Source organism: Helianthus annuus, chromosome 12 (genome assembly GCF_002127325.2).
Source record: "Helianthus annuus cultivar XRQ/B chromosome 12, HanXRQr2.0-SUNRISE, whole genome shotgun sequence".
Classification (NCBI taxonomy): domain Eukaryota; kingdom Viridiplantae; phylum Streptophyta; class Magnoliopsida; order Asterales; family Asteraceae; genus Helianthus; species Helianthus annuus.
Window position 1 is genome coordinate 58,772,341 of NC_035444.2, and position 21,685 is coordinate 58,794,025.

At 36.5% G+C, this 21,685-nt stretch overlaps 1 protein-coding gene across 1 annotated transcript; it reads right to left on the minus strand.

Annotated features, from left to right (window-relative positions):
* Positions 1 to 7,967: 7,967 nt before the first annotated feature.
* On the minus strand, positions 7,968 to 11,353 carry LOC110895033 (probable inactive poly [ADP-ribose] polymerase SRO2). Its single transcript, XM_022142291.2, has 5 exons — positions 10,770 to 11,353; positions 9,227 to 9,465; positions 8,841 to 8,965; positions 8,655 to 8,751; positions 7,968 to 8,236 (listed from the first exon to the last, which is right to left on the minus strand). The coding sequence occupies exons 1-4, from the start codon at positions 11,255 to 11,257 to the stop codon at positions 8,662 to 8,664; spliced, it is 942 nt and encodes a 313-aa protein (XP_021997983.1). The 5' UTR covers positions 11,258 to 11,353; the 3' UTR covers positions 7,968 to 8,236; positions 8,655 to 8,661.
* Between the last annotated feature and the right edge of the window lie 10,332 nt (positions 11,354 to 21,685).

Below are 21,685 nucleotides of genomic sequence, written 5' to 3' on the forward strand. Positions count from 1 at the left end.
CTACTAAAGCCTGGACAGGAAAACCGAAGCCAGAAACCTGTTTTTCACCTTTGCAGATTGTCTACACGGGGTCGTGTCCGGCCGACACGCCCCCGTGCCCACTTCCCCAGACCTGCTGTTTGTTTAATTCTGCAGATTTTGGCCAGACACGGGGTCGTGCCTAGCCAACACGCCCCCGTGTCCACCTTCTGTAAGTTTTCGTTACTGGCACTCTAAACACGGGGTCGTGTTCATCCAACACGGGGCCGTGTCCAGACGCCCAGTAACATAAAATTTTGCTTTTTCACATCTTTTTACACATTCAATCAACCTAAAAAATTATTTTTGGGACACATTGAGGACAATGTGTAATTTAAGTGTGGGGGGATGCTAAAACTTTGAATCTCGCAAGTGCTAATTAACAAGCCTTACACAAAACTCTATTGGAACCGCTAATCACCCCAAATTTTTTCAAAAAATTTCATTTTTTTTACTTGTCTAAGTTTAAGTTGGGAAATTCAAGTTCTAAAAAGGTTATATTTTTACAAATTTACAACCGATAGCGTCGTGATAAAAAGAACAAACATAAGAAAATTATGAAACGGCATGACAAGTTTAGTTAAAATTTGATTATATATACTTGATCACATAAAAACCCGTTCCCACAAAAGTGAGTTTTTGAGCCTTTATTGAGCATACAAATACATATCTTTAAACTAAATGCTCATTTTTCGTTTCTTGTGTGAATAGCCGTTTGGTTCTTACGACTCTAGAACTTGCCACGGCGATACATTCCCGGTCCTTACCAACTTAAACCCAAGTAAGTAAATGATGGAGGCATTAGGACTAACCCTTTTTATTTCTACACCATTATTTTCTTTTTTTTACCACCTACCCAAAATCCCCCTAGTTAACCCTTTTGAGCCTAAACCTTTTTATTTCTTAACCCAAACCAAACACCCTTTTTACCCACCAAAACCCTTTTTCACTTTAAACCCTTTTGTTTTAGTAACAAGCTCGGTTCTTCTTATGACTCTTGAAAAAAATGAAAAAATGATGATGAAGCCAAAGAAATAAATAAACAAGTTTATCAAAAACAACTTTGTTTGAAAGAAATGCATCATCAAAATAAAAAGTTTTGAAAAATAACGAGTCTTATGAAAACCGATGCTTTTTACGTTTTTCGCCCTTTTACTAACCACTAACCCAACCACCAACCTTTAGCCCAAGCCTAACCCTTCACCCCAAAAGTCCTCTTGATATTTACAAAGGTGTATAGTTAAAAAGGAGGATGATTGATTGCTTGGCAAGCCTATGGTAGGAGTAAGTTCCATGCCGCTCTCGAGTGATTCACTAAAAATACACCTTCGGCCGAGTGTTGAGTGATCCCCTGTGAGGTATGTGAACTTGTATATAAATGGAATTTTAAAAAGGCATGTTATGCCCTAATAAGTAATTTATCTTATTGAAATGTTTTTAATAAATCATGACGAATAGGATTGTAAATAAATAAAAATAAAACTTAATAAAGAATCTTGGAAATCCCGACACTCTATGACAAGCCCAAAAACTTTCTCTTCTACCCATTCCATTTGGGAGTGTAAAGCCACATTATAAAGAGTTTTGCTTGAGGACAAGCAAAGATTCAAGTGTGGGGGCATTTGATGTGCACAAAATGCAACATATAAATTACATCAATTGTGGCATAAAACTAACCCTTTTTTAGTACTAATGTTGGAAAAAGTGTGTTTTTGTCTTCCTTTTGTATTTTCAGGATTAAATGAGCTCAAATAAACAAAAGAAGCAAAAAGACAGCTAAATCTAACATAAATACAAGAAAAGGAACAAACGTGGCATGCCCGGCCTCCCCGACAGCATCTTCCCAAGCAAAACAAGAGAACAGAAGACTGAACACGCCCCGTGCTCAATGAGCACGGGGGCGTGCCCAAGTGTCAGCAGAAAAGACAAAGTTGTAGAAGCTTCTATCGCCCACCATGGGGCCGTGCTCAGCGAACACGGGGCCGTGGTCAACTCTAAGATTCGCAGGATCTAGGGAAATCTTGATAGTACAGATACGCTTCTGCACACGGGGTCGTGTCCATCGGACACGGGAGCGTGGTCAACTAACGCAGACAAATTGCAATTAATGAAGAAAGAGAGAAGGATGGACACAGGGTTGTGCCCAATGGACACGGGACCGTGCCCGAGCTTCTGTTCAGCCTATAAATAGGGGTGCTTGGATCACTTGCAACTCATCCCCTGGCACACCACCTCTCTCACACTTCACCCACCACACACCACCATCACAACACCATCATCCACCACCATCATCCATTGTCCATCATTGAGTGTGTGAGTCGTCTCGGTATCCAAGATTGATCGTAAGAGTTCTTGACAATCAAAGGCCATGTTTGCCTAAGTCTCTTACATCACTTGGTGAAGACAAGTGTTTAGTGTAATACTTTTTATTTTTAATCTTTTCGCACTTTTTATTTGGTTATGTATTAATGACTTTAATAATTAGTTTCTTATGTTGAAGGTGATTCTTCCTTATCGTTTGTCCGTGGTGTCTTGGCATTATTTTACTATCTATATAAAATAAAAGATTTTCACCATTCATATCTCCACGGTCTATATGGAGATATGTTGGCTACCTGGTCAGGGGGTTAAGGGAACGGTTTGGTAAGAGTTTTGCCATTGTTCAGTGTATAGATCCTGCAAAGGACCTGGGTCAAATTTAGTAGGACCTCCTTCAATACCCACCGGTATTGGATGGCGGGAGTCCAAACTCTTTGATCCCCTCATAAGTAAGCTACTATTAAAACTTTAACCCGGCTACTTAGGACTGTATCCCTGCTGACTCAGACTACTTAGCCGAGGGTAACGTCACCTTCAAAAGAGGGGCCTACCACATTATGCATTAATAACTTAATTAATTATCTTTCAATAATTCGACCCTTTAGGATTGTATCCTTGCTGACTCAAACTACTGGGTTGAGGGTAACGTCACCTTCAAAAGAGGGGCCTACTACAATAACTAAGATAATCTCTTGAAAGGTGCAAAAGTGCGGAAATAATCAAAGGTTACACTGCACACGAGTCGGATCCAAGTGATTCATCTTGTCTATCTGTTTTTGTTTTTATTTTTATTTTATTTTTCAGCATTTTAGTTAGTTTTATTTTTCTAGTTTAAAAACCTTTTTTCTAATTTTAGATTTGATTAGACGTTGAGGATAAACCGGTCCTTGGACGACCTCGGTATCTTACCAACACTATACTACGTCCACGATGGGTGCACTTGCCCATATGTGTGTTTAGTGTTAGTAAATATCGTGTTTTATAAATTTAAAACTTGGCTAAAAAAGTGTAAAAGGGCTTAAAATATACACCTGAAATATATTACACTTCACGCACATCAATAATTCATGAGGAATTGTAGTCATTATGATGTGATTTGGAAATTGTAATTGGAATTGTCTTCAAGTTTACTTAATTATATAGATTAGTATAGTTTAGGTTAGGTGATGATTCAGTTATAATCGAAAGTTGTGTTTGTGAGCCGAGTGGTTATGCTGGTCGGTTAGGATCATTATTGTAGGATGTATGATTCCATTGTTCATTGGAGGTCCACATTATACTTGGATCTACCTTTAACTTATTCACCGTATAATATGTTACAGCATTTAGTTGTCAATAAAATTTGGTGCAACCATGTTGCTTGGTTTAAAAGGTGTAATGGGAAATACATCAGGGGCAAAAATTAGAGTAGGTAGGATTTAGGAGGTTTATGAATGTTTAACTTGATAAATATATGTATAACAGATGGGAGATAAGCAAGTTTTGGTTGTAAATAAAGCGTCACGCTTCAGCTTTTGGGACCAAACGCCTCGGAGCACCTGGAACTTTTTTTGAGACAAGCCATATAGAGGCCTAGAAGGTATTCTTTGGTTTGTCCATCTTTGTTTGACATGGATCATGTATAAATATGATTTTGTCATTGCAGCTCGCTTTACACAATATTTTTTTAATTTGGACAAAAATTCTACCATTTATTATTATATACTAAGCTCTTTAATAGTAGCATAAATTTATTAATTTTTTTTAACATGTGCAAAAACGAGATCAAAATGTGTTGAGCAAACAGATCATATTTTTTAGGACAGGAACCAAACAGTGAAGGGATTCCATGATACCACTCGATATGTGAGGTAATTGTCAAACTAATTTACTATTTTTTGGGACAGGAACCAACCAGTGAAGGGATTCCACAATACCACTCCCTTAAAGATATGTGAGGTAATTGTCAAACTAAATTACACCATCTATAATGTGACTTAGTTTGCAAATCTTGAATAGAAACAAAACTCACGTGTAATGTAACTAAAAGAATGGATGCAACAAGCTGAGGGGAATAGGAGACTTAATACAAACATCTTTATACGTGTTCCAAAACCTTCTTGCATACGTAACATCCTTATAGATGCTAGAAGGTATGTAAAAAATCTTATTATCCAATGATTGTCCATACTTTTATGATTTGATATAAATGTGAAGAAATTCCATGCTTGCACATGGCATTTGCATTTGTTGGTTTAATCTCTTTAGTTTTTAATCACATGAACTATTGTCACCGGCTATAGGTGGCAAAATGCAAGTGCTATAACACCCGCAACTCTTAAATGTTCCCTAACACACTTTACAATACTTCATATAGCTAAATTGAATGCCTTTGTGTAGGTTTGGGCTAAGTTGAGGTTTTTTTGTTTGTTGGCGGATACTTTGCTTTCACTTGGCAGTCGTTGAGCATGCAGCCGTGGTAGATTTATTCTCATTGTTAGATAATGGGATATTCCGTATCTTGGCTTAGCATCCGAGATTGTCAGTTGTGGTAGGTTTATTATCTTTCTTTGTATGCATTGTTAGCTATATTTCATTCTACTCATGTACAACAGCTAACTTTTTAATGTGATCTTGATATGATTAGGGGTGGTGTATCACCTGGAATGGTCATGTGATTCGTTTTCCTTTCACAATATAATACGTTATCATTATACGGTATATATTTTATTTACTTTATGTTTTGACCCAATCACGATTCTTATATAGGTTACACCGACTTCAATCAGATACGTCAAAACGTACATTTCATATGGTTAACGCATCACGTAATGCTTGAACTAATCTATTCGGCGATTGCGATGTACCCGCGCCGCAACGCGCGTGGGTCTTATTGCTAGTATAATCTTAAAACACAATGTCGGTGCACCGACGGGAAATTACGATTTTGACCTTCTTCTAATTTAAGGCATTGTCATTTTTATTTTCCGTTGCTTTTTTTGTCACGAGCATGTGGTACAATCACTGACACGAATGTTCATTCATGGCTGATCGGTGGTTTTTCAGTCCATCTACGGTGGTGACAACAGCACAAGATTGCGTCGAGGGTTGACAAGTCTGCGACAGGTCAAAATAGGCGATCTAGGACTTTTACCAGCTGCGACAAAACTATTCCGATCAAGGGAGAGAGAGAGTGCAAAGGTGACAGGGGTGGGAAGAAGCCGGAGTGCTGATCAGCAACAATGGAGAGTGAGGGAGAGGCCTAGGTGGTTGTGTTGTGTTGTGTTGGCAATGGCAGTGACGGCGGCGGTAAAAGGACGCAAGGGTCTTGCCGGAGAAACAAATACCGGCTACGTGGATCTTGCCGGAGAAACAAATATCGGCTACATGGATCTTGCCGGAGAAACCCCTACATGCCCCCCCTCACAACTCTTTGTTACTCTCTCCAAGTTGAAATCACTTCTGTGTAAAATGGGGCTCAAGGAGATTTTTTTTCTTTGTTTAAGTTATTAGGGTTTTAATTCAAAAGTAGTTATACTCTCATTATAGGCAGCCACATATAGAACCAGCTCATAGGTGGTGATTTCAATTTGAATGAAACTATGGGCCAGCATGTTAATTGTGTAAAGAATAATATATTATACATTATACATATTAATTTGAATCGTCGATGAATAGTGTTTTGAGTTTTTTAAATATTTTTTTAAGTTCTTTAATAAAAGGTTATTTATCATTTAGTTTATTTTAATTAATAACTTGCTCATGTTAGTTTTTTAATCTAACTCTCTAACTATACCTTTTAAACATTGAGATATAAATTTCCATGAAATGGATATCGTGCCGCTGTCATACCAAATAAAACCGGAACCGACGATGTATTGTATTTATATTTTTTTGTATTCAAAACAACGTTATTTTAATTGTACATTATATGAGTACCGATAACAATATTAAAATGCATTTTTTATTGTAAGCTATACGAGTCTCGATATGTGACGAATCTAATCGATTTTGACCAAATAACATCGATACCAAAATCGGCAATATCAGAAACCGGTATTTGTTTTGTGTTTTTTGATTGATGTAAAAGATGCGTCGATATCTTTTTGAGCATATCGCGACTGTATTTCTTTAGTTTTCATTTTCAGTTACTGTAGCGAATGCCGGTATTAAAACGAACCCAACCGAACTGATACTAACTGAGTTACCGCCACATAGCGCGGGGGAAAACCCACTAGTAATAGATTAAGAAGCTCTTTGACAACTTTTAAATAGTTAAGTGCTTAATCGATAAAAGGTTTGAACCATTAAATGCTGAACTAGTAAGAAGTTTGATCCATTAAAAACCAGTGTAATGCTTAACCGTTTAGAGGCAAATGTCTGACCAATTCAGATTAAAGGTCTTAACTATTTAGACTCAGTATAATGCTTAACCGTTCAGAGGCAAATGTCTGAACCATTCAGACATATACTCGCGAAACAAATAATATGAATCATTAAATGTTGAACCAGTAAGAGTTCTGAAGCACTAAGAATTTAATTAAAAGCTAACAACCAATCCCTAAATGATGTTGATATTACTTTACTATATGTCTTAGAATACTGGTCGGTGAGTTTCCACTATGCCTCTCTGATTTTGGAATCAGTTCTACACCTCAAGATGGTTAACTAGAACACTTGGCAAACAATAATTGGTAGTAATCAACATATGGACACAAACCATTAGCTTAACATTCTTACATCCAACTATATTATAATAACATGAGCTAGGATCTATTCTATATCTTAAATCATTTCGATGTAAAAAATGAAAGAAAAAACATTAGTTATATAATAAGAAATAGTGAAATAAAAAAATAAAAAACAAATTTACATCGCAACTTGTTATACATCCAACATTAGAGATTTAATACATTAAACATTTATCCTTTGATAAATAATACATTGACTCTTAACTTTTGGTAATTGACAACTTTAAGCCTTATATTTTTCTACTTAAAAGCTTCACAATTCGTCCTCTCCAAGATTTCAATTCTTTTGTTTATATGTATATATTTTTTTTAGGAATTTACACCATAACATGCAAGACATTCTATTTTTTTAATCTTTGACTAACCACATTAATGTCATGAACATAACATGTGTACTAAAGTCATAGACATGTCAACTTGCACACGGACACCACATGTCAATGACATCATCAAACGTGTGTAACGAAATCGCAAACACAACACTGCCGCTGCAACGCGCGGTATGGCTAAATATCTAGTTTTGATTTATTTCACGTCCTGTTGGGCCTTGGCCCACTCGTAGTGGTCCTGAATCTGACTAGCTTTTGGAACTATATGGGCTTCTCCAGAGGTTTGACCCGTCAAAGGTCGGTTTAGACGGTCAGAGACTCAGAGCCGTGTGTGCTGATCGATAAACATTAATCAAATGTCAAAACACTTTAAAACTTAACAATCCATTTTGTATTATTGTTTTAAATTTGGACACTAATTGTTATAAAACCTTAATGCCACAAGCAATTTACATGAATATACCATTTCTTTTGTATCTCGATACGATTAGTTTTGTTGTGCAACATCTCCTAAACACATCTACTTAAAAGATAAGTAAACTAATAGCACATCATATTTCCTTTCGGAAAGTAACTCAAATCCTAGAAGAATTCAAATATAAAATTTTAATATTGAATGTACAATTAAGACGACAAATCAACCATCACCATTTCCATAGAAAAATAACTCGAATCCTAGAATCTAATTTGTCTATTTTGATTATCAATATAACAAAAGAGATAACGCTCGACATAAAAAGACAACCGAAATTACACAATTTATCTCTCCCAGTCATGGCCTACATTATCTATTTACTTCGAGCATTGATCGTGTGTTCTTTCATCTTCATTCAAGCACTCCTAAGATGCATTTGACATGTTAGAGAAAATCTATGTAATATTTTATCTTTAACGTGTCAAATAAAAATTTATAGCTGAAAGAAAACGGACTAGAAATCTTATAACTTTCTGAATTTTTTTTTTTTAACTATAAGCATTTTTATTTCTGAATTTGTTCTATAAAAACACCAATGTATGATTAATAATATTGTTTTGATAATGCTATTTAATCCAAATATTAATATTAATAAAAAGCTACAAAATTTGACAAAATAGAGTTTGCTTATTAACAAATCCCAAGTTGATGCATTTCAACTGGTATTACACAATAAAGATTGTTAATTTTGACTTTCTTACATGCCAAAGGCCTCTACTAGAAACATGTAACAATAAAGATAGGATTTTAAGGTTAAACTTGAGATGTTGGCAATAACTATACCTTTTGATCATAAGCCTTTAACAATGGCCCTTAGAACGTCATCCCCCGCGATTGCCCTTAAGTTTCTTATAAAGCCAGGCCTCGAAATCTTATTTTTCTGAACAGATAACATGCCGATTATTAGATTAAATTTATCATTAATGGAGACATAAAAATGAAGAAAAGATCAAAGTGAATAATCCTTACGTGATACTCATGCTGGAGTTTCTTGATCACGACCATCTTAGAAGAACTCAAATAATTCGTGAGGCGGCCCATCAAACCATTGATACCCATACGTGGTGACGTTGGTAACCTTATGGACGGCATCCCTAGAAAAGTAACTTTACAAATTAGAATAAACATTCACGATATCAAGAACTAACCAAACGTCACTGACACCCGAACCAAATTTTATGAAGATATATTGAATTCTTTCAAATAAAAGATCCCAATTCTATTTCATAGCCAAACATGTTGGCCTTGTTTCCATATTTCATGTTCAACGAACTTAAAAACAAAATTTATATTTCAATTTCATTGAATTTCAATGAACCAAACTCATTAAAAATATAAAATAGATGTTTGCTCACCTGTTAACGAATCAATTCGGAAACTAATGATGTAAACTGGAAGAATATGGGTGTTCATGTGATGTTCCCAAATGACATACTTTGTTGGTGACGATATATCATTGACGCCTGAATCGAATTTCATGGAGCTCGGTTGGTCTCTTTGTGACCCGAAATTAACTAATTCAGGTCTTCCTAAAATCACCCGACATAGTAACACATGCATTAAGCCGTCTGAATCAGGAACCGATGTTTTTACGCTGCATAGAACAAAAATAAATTATATAAGTAATCATTTGTTAATAATGTGTAACAATTGGTGAAATACTAAGAAAAAATTTTAGCCAAACACTACGTAATAACCAACTAGCAAAACCTTGAAGTTACTTCATTGTGTTAGTATTTGACATTACACATATCAAATTAGGGATGAGCATATGCCACCGAATACCGATCCCATACCGATCCCGTACCGATCCCGTCCCGATCCCAATCCCGATCGGTATCCCGATCGGTATCCCGATCGGTATCCACTTTTTGGCGTTTTCGGTATCGGTACGGTACGGTATCGGTATTATACCGATACCGACCCTCAAAATACGGTATAATACCGATACCGTACCGTACCGATACCTAACCGACATGTTTCGGTATCGGTATCGGTACCTAGTTTGGGTGAAATTCGGGATCGGTATTAGGCGGTATCGGTATCGGTTCGGTATCGGATACCGATATGCTCATCCCTATATCAAATTATCAACATTGATTTTTTTTATATATAAAACCCGTAATCTTCTAAGAAAAAAAAAAATCATAAATTAACAATCAAGTTTTCAATATTGTTCAATAAAGTCAGTTCAATTTTTTTTCCAACTATAACAACAACTCAAATTTTAACATGGATACATTGATACATATGTTTTAAAATAATCAAACTAAATGACATATAAATTAATTATTAAACTTGGTTACTAAGTAACTTTTTTTTCTTTTTTAATTTTCATGTTACTTAATGTTAAAGGTAAAAGAATTACTACATAGTAAAAACCTCTTGTAACTATGTTACTTAGTTACAAAAATAAAATAAAGAGTAAATTGCCAAATGCAAAACAACTTTTTTTTACAATATAGTCCTTCACTTTTAGGATTTTTTGTTATTTTCATCCAAACATCTAATTTCCTTTATTTTTTCTATCAAACATTTGGATGAAAATGATTAAAAAAATCCAAAAAATGAAGGAATATATAGTACCAAAAATTGTTTTAGATAAAAATGACAAAAAGTCTCAAAAAAATAAGGGCAATATGGTACAAAAAAGTTGTTTTGGATGAAACTGACAAAAAAACCCAAACCTAATCGACGATTTTGGCAATTTACTCAAAAGTTTGAATAAAAGTTCGAATTAATTCAATAGAACAGTAAACAAAAAAACTTGGTTGATTATGCACACATAAATCACCAGTATAACTTGTAAGTTGCAATCATGTAATTACCAAAAAAAAAGCCAAAAATTGCATTAAAGAAAGATCACATATTCATATTATTATTATGACATTTGCTCACCTCTCCATTGGATTATTGGCAGCAGAAAGATGAACACCACGACCATACTGCAAACCTCTGTGTTCAAATCTCCTAAATCCATACATCATAATCTCCTTAATCTCATCCCGAGAACCACCATACCAACCATACTTAATATTAGCATCTCCCCCGTTTCTACTAGCAACCGCAGCAGCAAAAACTCGAAAAACCGCCAATCGAGCTTCATCCATCTCACTCCAATCATACTTCTTCTTATGAATCCCAACAACTTTAACCTTCTTCCCCAAATCCCTCCTTCCACCAACCAAACTTCTCCTCACAATCCCATATTCATTGCTTGTTTCCTCAAGCCTCTGCACTTTCAATTCTTTCGTATCGAAAAGTTCAACCCGTGAAGTATTCGCAAACCCGTCAGCTTCAGCTTCTGAATCATAGTCTACCTTTGCAATATCATCGTCTTCAAGTATAACTGAAGGTTGAGCTTCAAATTGTACTAGCTGATTCATATTGCTTGTGTAGAAGTTTTAATAATAAGTTAGCAAACAAGAAGCAGAGTTTGAGGAAGAAGTTTGGGATGAATATATATAGGAAACGAACATGTTTTGGGTTGTTGAATATATGTTGAAGTTTGCTTGCAGAGGTGGAGAAATAATTGGAGACGTCATGTTGATTCTGGAAAGTTGAAACCGACTACCTTATTAAATGTTTTTATATTGGTCCCCAAGCTTAAGATAAAGTCTACTAATTAAATATTATTTTACTTGAATTGGAATATGATTATAGTTGTAAACCGTGTTTTACACGTAATCTATGTCTATAGCTTTATGATTTGTTTATTTTCAAAATATTTTTAGTATGTTCTATTGCTATTGTTTCAAAATTATAACCTTATAAAAAAATAAAAATAATAAATTGTCTGGAAAATTAGCCGTTTGATCATTTCTCTTAGTTTACAATTTTTTATATAAACTACCTAGGATTTTATTTTAACATGAATTATCATTTGAATTATATAAAAATAAAACGAATTGATGTACGTTCGAATATTGATTAGAGCAGGGTCATTCCAACGTTTTTGAAAACTCTAAGCGAACTACAAAGTCAAGGCCCTATTGAATTGGTATAAAGAAAATCACCAACTCAGATTGAGATTTGAGACATTGAATAATCATAGATGATTTTTCCTAATTTCGGCCTAATTTCATGCAATCCGCAATCAGTTTCGCATTGGTTATTTAAAAGGCGTCACAAGTAAGAGGTTTGGTGTGTTGTGGCACTGCTTTTGGATTCTGGAATGAAGCATGCGAGGACAATGTGGATAAATTAAAATATATGTAAATAAAATAAAATTTGGAGGCCCTTATTTTAGGTGACCCTAGACCTTAGCCTAGATTGATAAGCTTAACGGATCGGTCCTGGATTACAGACAACCATTTAGTTGAACATGTTCACTAATTCAAATTGAAATGTCCCCAGAATAAATTCGACATGTTAAATTCGTGTTAGATATTTATAGTATTTTTGTAAATTCACATTACTACTTTAAACCATACAACATAGTGGACATACATTATTTTCTATTTTTTGACCCATTAAAGATAACATCTATTTTGTTAAAGAAGTTTTATTGTTACTTTTTATCGAATATCAACGTGGCCAATAAACTTTTCTATGTTATCTTCTTTAAAGATTTAGATGGCCAAAGTATTTTATATTTACATATCAAAGATATTGTCTATGCGTTTGTGTTAATTATATATTAAAAATTAAATTAAACACTGAAAAAACAAAGGACAAAAAAAGGAAAAAAAAAACCTTGCACGTGAAGGAACCTAACAAAATAGCAACTTGAGAAATAAACAAAGCTTAACTATGAATCAATACTCGATAGCAACCTGTGACATCAAAATAGAAACTTCTCGACGGTCGGCGCACCCTTTCATACGTTCATTGACCTGCCGCCTAGTTTTGATATTCTCTTAATTTTATATTTGTATTGCTTGCAAGAAAAAGTCTCTAATTTTGACTTTAACATCCTCTAAACTTTGTTTTGGATCCTTTGGCTTGTATTTCATTTTATCGTTTTGATGTTAAAAGAATGAATCGGATATCGGTTGTTATATGGATTTACGTTTACTAGTTGGGTACAAGCACATGAAGGTTTGTTTTTTTTTTTGTCCCACTTTTTTTCGTTGAGCTCTGACTTTGTATCACCTACAAGCTTATTCATCTTACTCTCTCGTTCATCCCTCTCTACTCCAATACAAAAAGATAGAAGATAGTGTCGATGTAAGACCCAGATTATAATACTAGATTTAATACATAAGACCTTGCATTTTATACCAAATTTGGAGTTTACAAAAACTTTCAAGACTTGAAAGTTAACTAGACAATACATCAACATGTTAATCCTACGAAAACATATACAAAACAGGAACTACAATTGTTTACATAGTTTTAAAAAAACCAAAAATCAAGTGCGGAAGCGTTTGTTTGAGTGTTCGGTTCGGATACTTATGCTTGATCATCATCCTTCTACTTGAATACCTGAAAAGCTGAACATTTTAGTCAAGCATTAGTTTTATGATCCTTGAAACTTATTATGATCGGAACTGAACCCGAAAACATATTCAAGGAATCAAATTTTGAAAATAAAGTCACATTAAACTGGGCGCTACCGTAATTTACGGTAGCCACCGTAAGTTACGGTGGCCCTTGGAATTTTATGATCTGACGTAAGGCAGATAGTTCCCACCGTAGCAACTTGGTAGCCACCGTAAGTTACGGTACCACCGTAACTTACGGTGGTCTCTGTACATGTTTTCTTGCTTTGTTGTTTTTGTCATTCTATTACCCTTTTTGCAGAATTTAGTCTTGAAACATGTCCGTCACCTAACCAAGGTTAATTACTCATGTTCAGGTAGTTAGTCGCTATCATGTTACGCTTTCCCCATGAGGGATTGCTTACGCAAAATTCTACATGTTCAAATCCAAGCTTCGTGTTTGTCAAACTATAATACTTGACATGCTTACCAAATCAAAATCTTAACTCCTGTATTAGGGGTTAGATTTCGCAACTAATTTAGCGTGTCCAACATACGGCTTAAACGATGATTATAACCATGCTTTAAGCAATAGTGTCTAGCTTCATGTTTACTACAAGACTTGTTTTGACCCGTTTGGATGCTGAATTAAGCACCATTAAGGGCATTCAAAATCCGTGTTTATCACCTGCTTGACCCGTCTTACTTGTTTAAGATACTAGTCAATTGTCATATACATGACATATTAGAAATCTTGATTATCATGTTCAAAATGTCGACACAAAACTAACAGTTTAACATAATGAAACGAAACGATAAATTTCGTACCTTTAGAGCACACTTTTTCCCCGTGAATTCCCTCCGGCTTGTCCGCTTGATGATCCGGACTCTTTGCCTAGAAAATTCAGTTTTTAACTTGTTTAGAATTCTTTTCATGACTATATTCACATCATTTATGAGACATGATCAAAATCTGCGTTTCCACCAAATTTAACATAAAAATCCTCACTTAGACATTTCAACAAACACCTAATGGGTCAGATTTTTCTACAATCATTACCAAGTTCATGACTTGCAATTTAACCTCAAATTTCACTTTAATTAGTAAACCTTACACATATCTTAGCATCAATATTACAGGAATTACATCCTATGATTAAATTATACTAGAATTATCATTCAAAATCCTAGTGTTCATCATTAGCTTATAAAACCCATAACCTAGCTTCAATGGGTTCATGGAATTTCCTGAATTTGGGCATGAATTCACATGTAGTTGTCTAGGTTTTACTCCTTGACACTATATCATCATTAATCTAACTAAATTACTATCATGCATCAACGAATTTCAGATTTCTTAAATTCATGAGGATTTCAAGTAGAGAATTCTCATCAAATTTTACATACCTCTTAATCCTCTTGCAATGAGGATCACAATTCTAAGCTCGGATTTCGTTTTGGATTGGATTTGCACCTCCAATTTAAGAGATTTGTGGATATTAGGGTTTGAAGGTGGGGAACTTTCCCCTGCTTGTTCTTGATCGACCAGGACCCCCAAATGGGGTGTTTGGTTTTGTTTTTGTTACTATTAGTAACATAAGATTCATTTTTAACAACTTTGGTCCCTCCACTTTTGTTTAACACTTAGTTTTGGTTCTTTAACCCTATTTCAAGTTATTGTTAGCCTTGTAGTTAACTAGGTTAAATTTTTCCTAGTTAACTAGTTCTTGTTTATTTATGCTTTATAATTCTAATATAAAGTTTTATATTTTCGGGGTGTTACAAGTCCACCCCCCTTAAAAAGGGTTTCGTCCCCGAAACTGAAGTACGCACCAAATAGTGTAGGGTGGAGACGTCGCATCTCCTCTTCGGACTCCCACGTAGTGTCTGACCCTTTTCTATGCTCCCATTTGACCTTGACTTGATTAATCACCTTGTTCCTCAAACTTTTCTCTTTACGATCTAAAATCACAATTGGTTTTACTGCATAGTTGAGGCTGTTATCCACCTCGATATCATCGTAGTGGATATGAGCAGTTTCATCGGCCAAACATTTTCGGAGATGTGACACGTGGAATGTGCTATGAATCCCACCCAACTCTTCGGGTAATTCAAGACGATAGGCTACTTTACCAACCCGTTCAGTGATTCTAAATGGCCCAATAAATCTTGGGCTTAGTTTTCCCCTTTTTCTGAATCTAATAATGCCCTTCCATGGGGAAACTTTTAGCATAACCATGTCGCCAACCTGAAATTCAATTGGCCTATTCCTTTTATCCGCATACGCCTTTTGCCGGTCTTGAGCCGCTTTCAAGTGTGCCCGAACTATGTCGATTTTCTCATTCGTAGTTCGGATTATATCAGTAGGTGCTAGCCCTCGTGGACCCACTTCTCCCCAACATACCGGAGTTCGACACTTTCTGCCATATAACAGTTCATACGGGGCCATATTAATACTCGTGTGATAGCTATTGTTATATGCAAATTCGACCAAGGGTAGATGGACATCCCAACTACCTCCGAAGTCAATAATGCAAGCCCGCAACATATCTCCCAACGTTTGTATTGTTCTTTCACTCTGCCCATCCGTTTGTGGATGGTAAGCAGTGCTAAGGAATAATTTAGTTCCCATTTGTTCTTGGAATTCACGCCAAAATTTCGAAGTAAACCGAGTATCTCTGTCTGACACAATGGATATCGGTACCCCATGTCGTGCTAGGATTTCATTAGTGTACACTTCCGACATCTTCTCAGACGTATAGGTCTCACGAATCGGGATGAAGTGAGCACTCTTAGTCAACCTATCCACGACTACCCATATAGCATCAAAACCACGGCTTGTTTTAGGCAGTTTGGTCAATAGGTCCATTGTAATTTGTTCCCATTTCCAAACCGGGATTTCTAACGGTTGGAGTTTACCGTATGGCTTTTGGTGTTCCGCCTTGACTTGTAGGCATGTCAAACACTTTTCCACGTATCTCGCGGTGTCTCGCTTCATTCCGGGCCACCAATAGTTTTGTTTCAAGTCATTATACATCTTGGTCGCTCCCGGATGAATGGAATAACGGGATTTATGAGCTTCATCAAGTAGAAGCTTTTTAACTCCACATGTGTGAGGGACCCAAATTCTATTGAAACGAGTCTTCAAGCCGTGACTGCCTATCTCGAGGTCTTTAACTTGGCCGATAATCCTTTCATTTTTCAAATTTTCCGTCTTTACAGCTTCATCTTGTGCTTCTCGAATTCGTTCTAGTAAGCTCGAAGTCACAATGAGTTGCAATGATCGTACCCGTATCGGGGTATAATCTGCTTTGCGGCTCAACGCATCAGCCACTACATTGGCCTTCCCGGGGTGGTAATGTATTTCACAGTCGAAATCCTTGACCGTTTCCAACCACCTCCTTTGCCTCATGTTTAATTCCTTCTGATCGAAGAAATATTTCAAGCTTTTATGGTCGGTAAAGATCGTAAATTTTACCCCATACAAGTAATGCCTCCATATCTTTAAGGCAAACACCACTGCCGCTAATTCCAAGTCGTGAACCGGGTATTTCTTTTCATGAATCTTCAATTGCCTCGAGGCATAGGCGATGACCTTGCCTCGTTGCATCAAAACACATCCGAGCCCCGAATGAGAAGCATCAGAGTAAACCACCATGTCATCAGTCCCTTCCGGTAATGTTAACACCGGAGCGTGGGTCAACCTTTCTTTGAGCGTTTGGAAGGCTTCCTCTTGCTTAACGCCCCATACGAACTTTTCCTCCTTGCGAGTCAATTTAGTCAATGGCAAGGCAATTTTGGAGAAATCCTGTATGAATCTCCGATAATATCCCGCGAGCCCTAAAAAGCTTTGGATTTCCGAGGGGTTTCTTGGAGGGTTCCATTTTGACACAGCTTCTACCTTTGACGGATCCACTAGTACTCCATCGGTACTAATGATATGCCCAAGAAACTGCACATCTCTTAGCCAGAAGGCGCACTTAGAGAATTTTGCATACAACTTTTCTCGTCTGAGTGTCTCTAATATTTCTTGCAAATGACAGACGTGCTCAGCTTCATTCTTCGAGTATACTAATATGTCATCGATAAATACAATTACCGATTTATCTAGCATGGGTTTGCAAACCCGGTTCATGAGATCCATGAAAGCCGCGGGTGCATTAGTCAACCCAAAGGGCATTACAAGGAATTCATAATGCCCGTATCACGTACGAAATGCTGTCTTCGGTACGTCTTCCTCTTTGACTTTCAATTGGTGATAACCCGACCTAAGATCTATCTTGGAAAAGCAACTTGCTCCATGTAGCTGGTCGAACAAATCATCAATTCTTGGGAGTGGGTATCGATTCTTCACCGTGAGTTTGTTTAACTCTCGGTAATCGATACACATGCGCATACTGCCATCCTTCTTTTTCACAAATAAGACTGGTGCGCTCCATGGAGACACACTTGGTCGGATAAATCCCTTATCGAGAAATTCCTGGATTTGAGACATCAATTCTTGTAACTCCGACGGCGCAAGTCGATATGGCGCCTTGGCCACGGGTTTTGCACCCGGAATCAACTCGATTCCGAACTCTACCTCTCGTTCTGGTGGTATCCCCGGCAGTTCTTCCGGGAACACATCTTCATAATCACGTACCACTGGTACATCTCCAATTTTGGGGGGTTCTTTTTCCGTTTCGCTTGCATATACCATATAAGCCTTGCATCCATGTTTCATAAGTTTATGGGCTTCTAGCATTGAGCATATCACCGGGTTACCTCCTTTTTCACCGTATATCGTAACTTGCTTTCCGCTAGGAGACGTCAGTTTTATTTCTTTTCGGAAACAAACCACCTTCGCGTGGTAATGGGATAACCAATCCATCCCCACTATCACTTGGAATTCTCCCATCGACATCGGAATCAAGTCTATTGTGTATACTTCGTCATCAATGTTCATTTTACAGTTTTCACATACATCACAAACAATAAAGCTTTTGTTATTACCTATCTCTACTTCTAAAGGCATAGGTAATTTTGTTAGAACAAATGAAGGATGCCGAATAAATCCATATGAAACAAAGGATTTATTCGCATCCGTATCGAATAACACACGTGCAGGAATTGAGTTTACAGTAAATATACCTGAGACAACGTCAGGTTCGACCTTTTCTTCAGCAGCGGTCAATTGGAAAGATCTTGCTTTTGCCTTCGGGGCTTCACCTTTCGAGTCTTGCCCATCTTTCTTTCCAACCAGTTCTGGGCATTCCGATCTTTTGTGACCCGTTCGATAACAGTTGTAACAGACAGTCACTTTCTCCGGACATGATATTGCCATGCGTCCCATTTTTCGGCATATGGGACAAGGCTTATCTTTGAAGCGACATTCGCCCTTATGATTCTTCCCACAAATTTTACAACTTGGTGTACTACCTTTTGTATCCGATTTCTTCGCTGTTTCATTCATTCGTGCTTTCTTGTTAGGGCTTGGATTCACATCTTGTGCCCTTCGTTCACCCCGTTCTATGCTCTTTTTCAGTTCGATCTCCCTTTCCCGAGCAGCATTGACGATCTCGGTAAGGGTCTCGTACTTTGAAGGGGTTATAAATTCTCTATACTCCGCACTCAGCATGTTATGGTAGTAGTAGACCTTTTGTTCTTCATTTGTTATCAAATCATCATAGAACTTCATCTTGTCCATAAACATCCCCGTGATCTTGTCTATGGATTCGCCCTTGTGTCTGAGTTGCATGAACTCTTCCTTAATTCGATTTATGACCGCTTTAGGACTATGGTGTTTAAGGAATGGTGTCTTAAACTCCTCCCATGACATGGCCTTAGCCGCTTCACTTCCAATTTCTTTCTTTTTGTTATCCCACCAGTCTTTCGCTTGACCTCTTAATTGACCCGTACCATAGGCTACGTAGTCATCTTCATCACAATGAGTTCTCTCGAATACCCCTTTGATGTCACTTAGCCATCATTGGCACACAATTGGATCAACCTCTCCATTATATATGGGTGGTTTACACGCCATGAATTCCTTGTATGAACAAGGCTTTCGTCCTCCAGGTTTTTCCTTTGCTAGATTTGTATTATCCTCTAACTTCTTGATTCTCTCCTCAACTAATGATAAAACTGTATTTTGAATTATATCAATAAAGCCCGACAAACTGTTTTCGATCGCCTTTCCAACCTCTTCGGCAATCACTACTCTCATTTGTTCGGTGACTCTTGGCACCGCATCGTCATCACCTCCATCCGCCATTTTTAAATACTGAAATGTTTACATATACTGTTAAACATTTCATTTATAACACATGCTTTACTTGTTTTGATTCAATCAAGTTCATAACTTGATTCAATCATTCTTGTTTCATGCATTTCTTATGTTTGAGTGAGCTTACACACTCTTTTTCATGCATATTTGTTCATGATTTATTTCTATATTCTTCTAATTTTACTTAAATAATTAACTCTTACCGGATGTTTGATCAAGCTTGAACCGAACACTTATTGACAACCTTGAGCTCTGATACCAACTTGTAAGACCCAGATTATAATACTAGATTTAATACATAAGACCTTGCATTTTATACCAAATTTGGAGTTTACAAAAACTTTCAAGACTTGAAAGTTAACTAGACAATACATCAACATGTTAATCCTACGAAAACATATACAAAACAGGAACTACAATTGTTTACATAGTTTTAAAAAAAAACCAAAAATCAAGTGCGGAAGCATTTGTTTGAGTGTTCGGTTCGGATACTTATGCTTGATCATCATCCTTCTACTTGAATACCTGAAAAACTGAACATTTTAGTCAAGCATTAGTTTTATGATCCTTGAAACTTATTATGATCGGAACTGAACCCGAAAACATATTCAAGGAATCAAATTTTGAAAATAAAGTCACATTAAACTGGGCGCTACTATAACTTACGGTAGCCACCGTAAGTTACGGTGGCCCTTGGAATTTTATGATCTGCCGTAAGGCAGATAGTTCCCACCGTAGCAACTTGGTAGCCACCGTAAGTTACGGTACCACCGTAACTTACGGTGGTCTCTGTACATGTTTTCTTGCTTTGTTGTTTTTGTCATTCTATTACCCTTTTTGCAGAATTTAGTCTTGAAACATGTCCGTCACCTAACCAAGGTTAATTACTCATGTTCCGGTAGTTACTCGCTATCATGTTACGCTTTCCCCATGAGGGATTGCTTACGCAAAATTCTACATGTTCAAATCCAAGCTTCGTGTTTGTCAAACTATAATACTTGACATGCTTACCAAATCAAAATCTTAACTCCTGTATTAGGGGTTAGATTTCGCAACTAATTTAGCGTGTCCAACATACGGCTTAAACGATGATTATAACCATGCTTTAAGCAATAGTGTCTAGCTTCATGTTTACTACAAGACTTGTTTTGACCCGTTTGGATGCTGAATTAAGCACCATTAAGGGCATTCAAAATCCGTGTTTATCACCTGCTTGACCCGTCTTACTTGTTTAAGATACTAGTCATATACATGACATATTAGAAATCTTGATTATCATGTTCAAAATGTCGACACAAAACTAACAATTTAACATAATGAAACGAAACGATAAATTTCGTACCTTTAGAGCACACTTTTTCCCCGTGAATTCCCTCCGGCTTGTCCGCTTGATGATCCGGAATCTTTGCCTAGAAAATTCAGTTTTTAACTTGTTTAGAATTCTTTTCATGACTATATTCACATCATTTATGAGACATGATCAAAATCTGTGTTTCCACCAAATTTAACATAAAAATCCTCACTTAGGCATTTCAACAAACACCTAATGGGTCAGATTTTTCTACAATCATTACCAAGTTCATGACTTGCAATTTAACCTCAAATTTCACTTTACACATATCTTAATTAGTAAACCTTACACATATCTTAGCATCAATATTACAGGAATTACTTCCTATGATTAAATTATACTAGAATTATCATTCTAAGCTCGGATTTCGTTTTGGATTGGATTTGCACCTCCAATTTAAGAGATTTGTGGATATTAGGGTTTGAAGGTGGGGAACTTTCCCCTGCTTGTTCTTGATCGACCAGGACCCCCAAATGGGGTGTTTGGTTTTGTTTTTGTTACTATTAGTAACATAAGATTCATTTTTAACAACTTTGGTCCCTCCACTTTTGTTTAACACTTAGTTTTGGTTCTTTAACCCTATTTCAAGTTATTGTTAGCCTTGTAGTTAACTAGGTTAAATTTTTCCTAGTTAACTAGTTCTTGTTTATTTATGCTTTATAATTCTAATATAAAGTTTTATATTTTCGGGGTGTTACAGTCGAATAAAACGACACCAACCATAAGGGACACAAGTCACACAACGTGCGACACATGTAGGAATGCACGTGCTCAT

Excerpts from the sequence above, each read along its gene's own strand:
- LOC110895033 (XM_022142291.2), bottom strand. The coding sequence starts at position 11,257 with ATGAATCAGCTAGTACAATTTGAAGCTCAACCTTCAGTTATACTTGAA. Across the intron at positions 9,466-10,769 it reads GCCAATAATCCAATGGAGAG|CGTAAAAACATCGGTTCCTG; the intron begins GTGAGCAAATGT and ends TGTTCTATGCAG. Across the intron at positions 8,966-9,226 it reads CCGAATTGATTCGTTAACAG|GGATGCCGTCCATAAGGTTA; the intron begins GTGAGCAAACAT and ends TTACTTTTCTAG.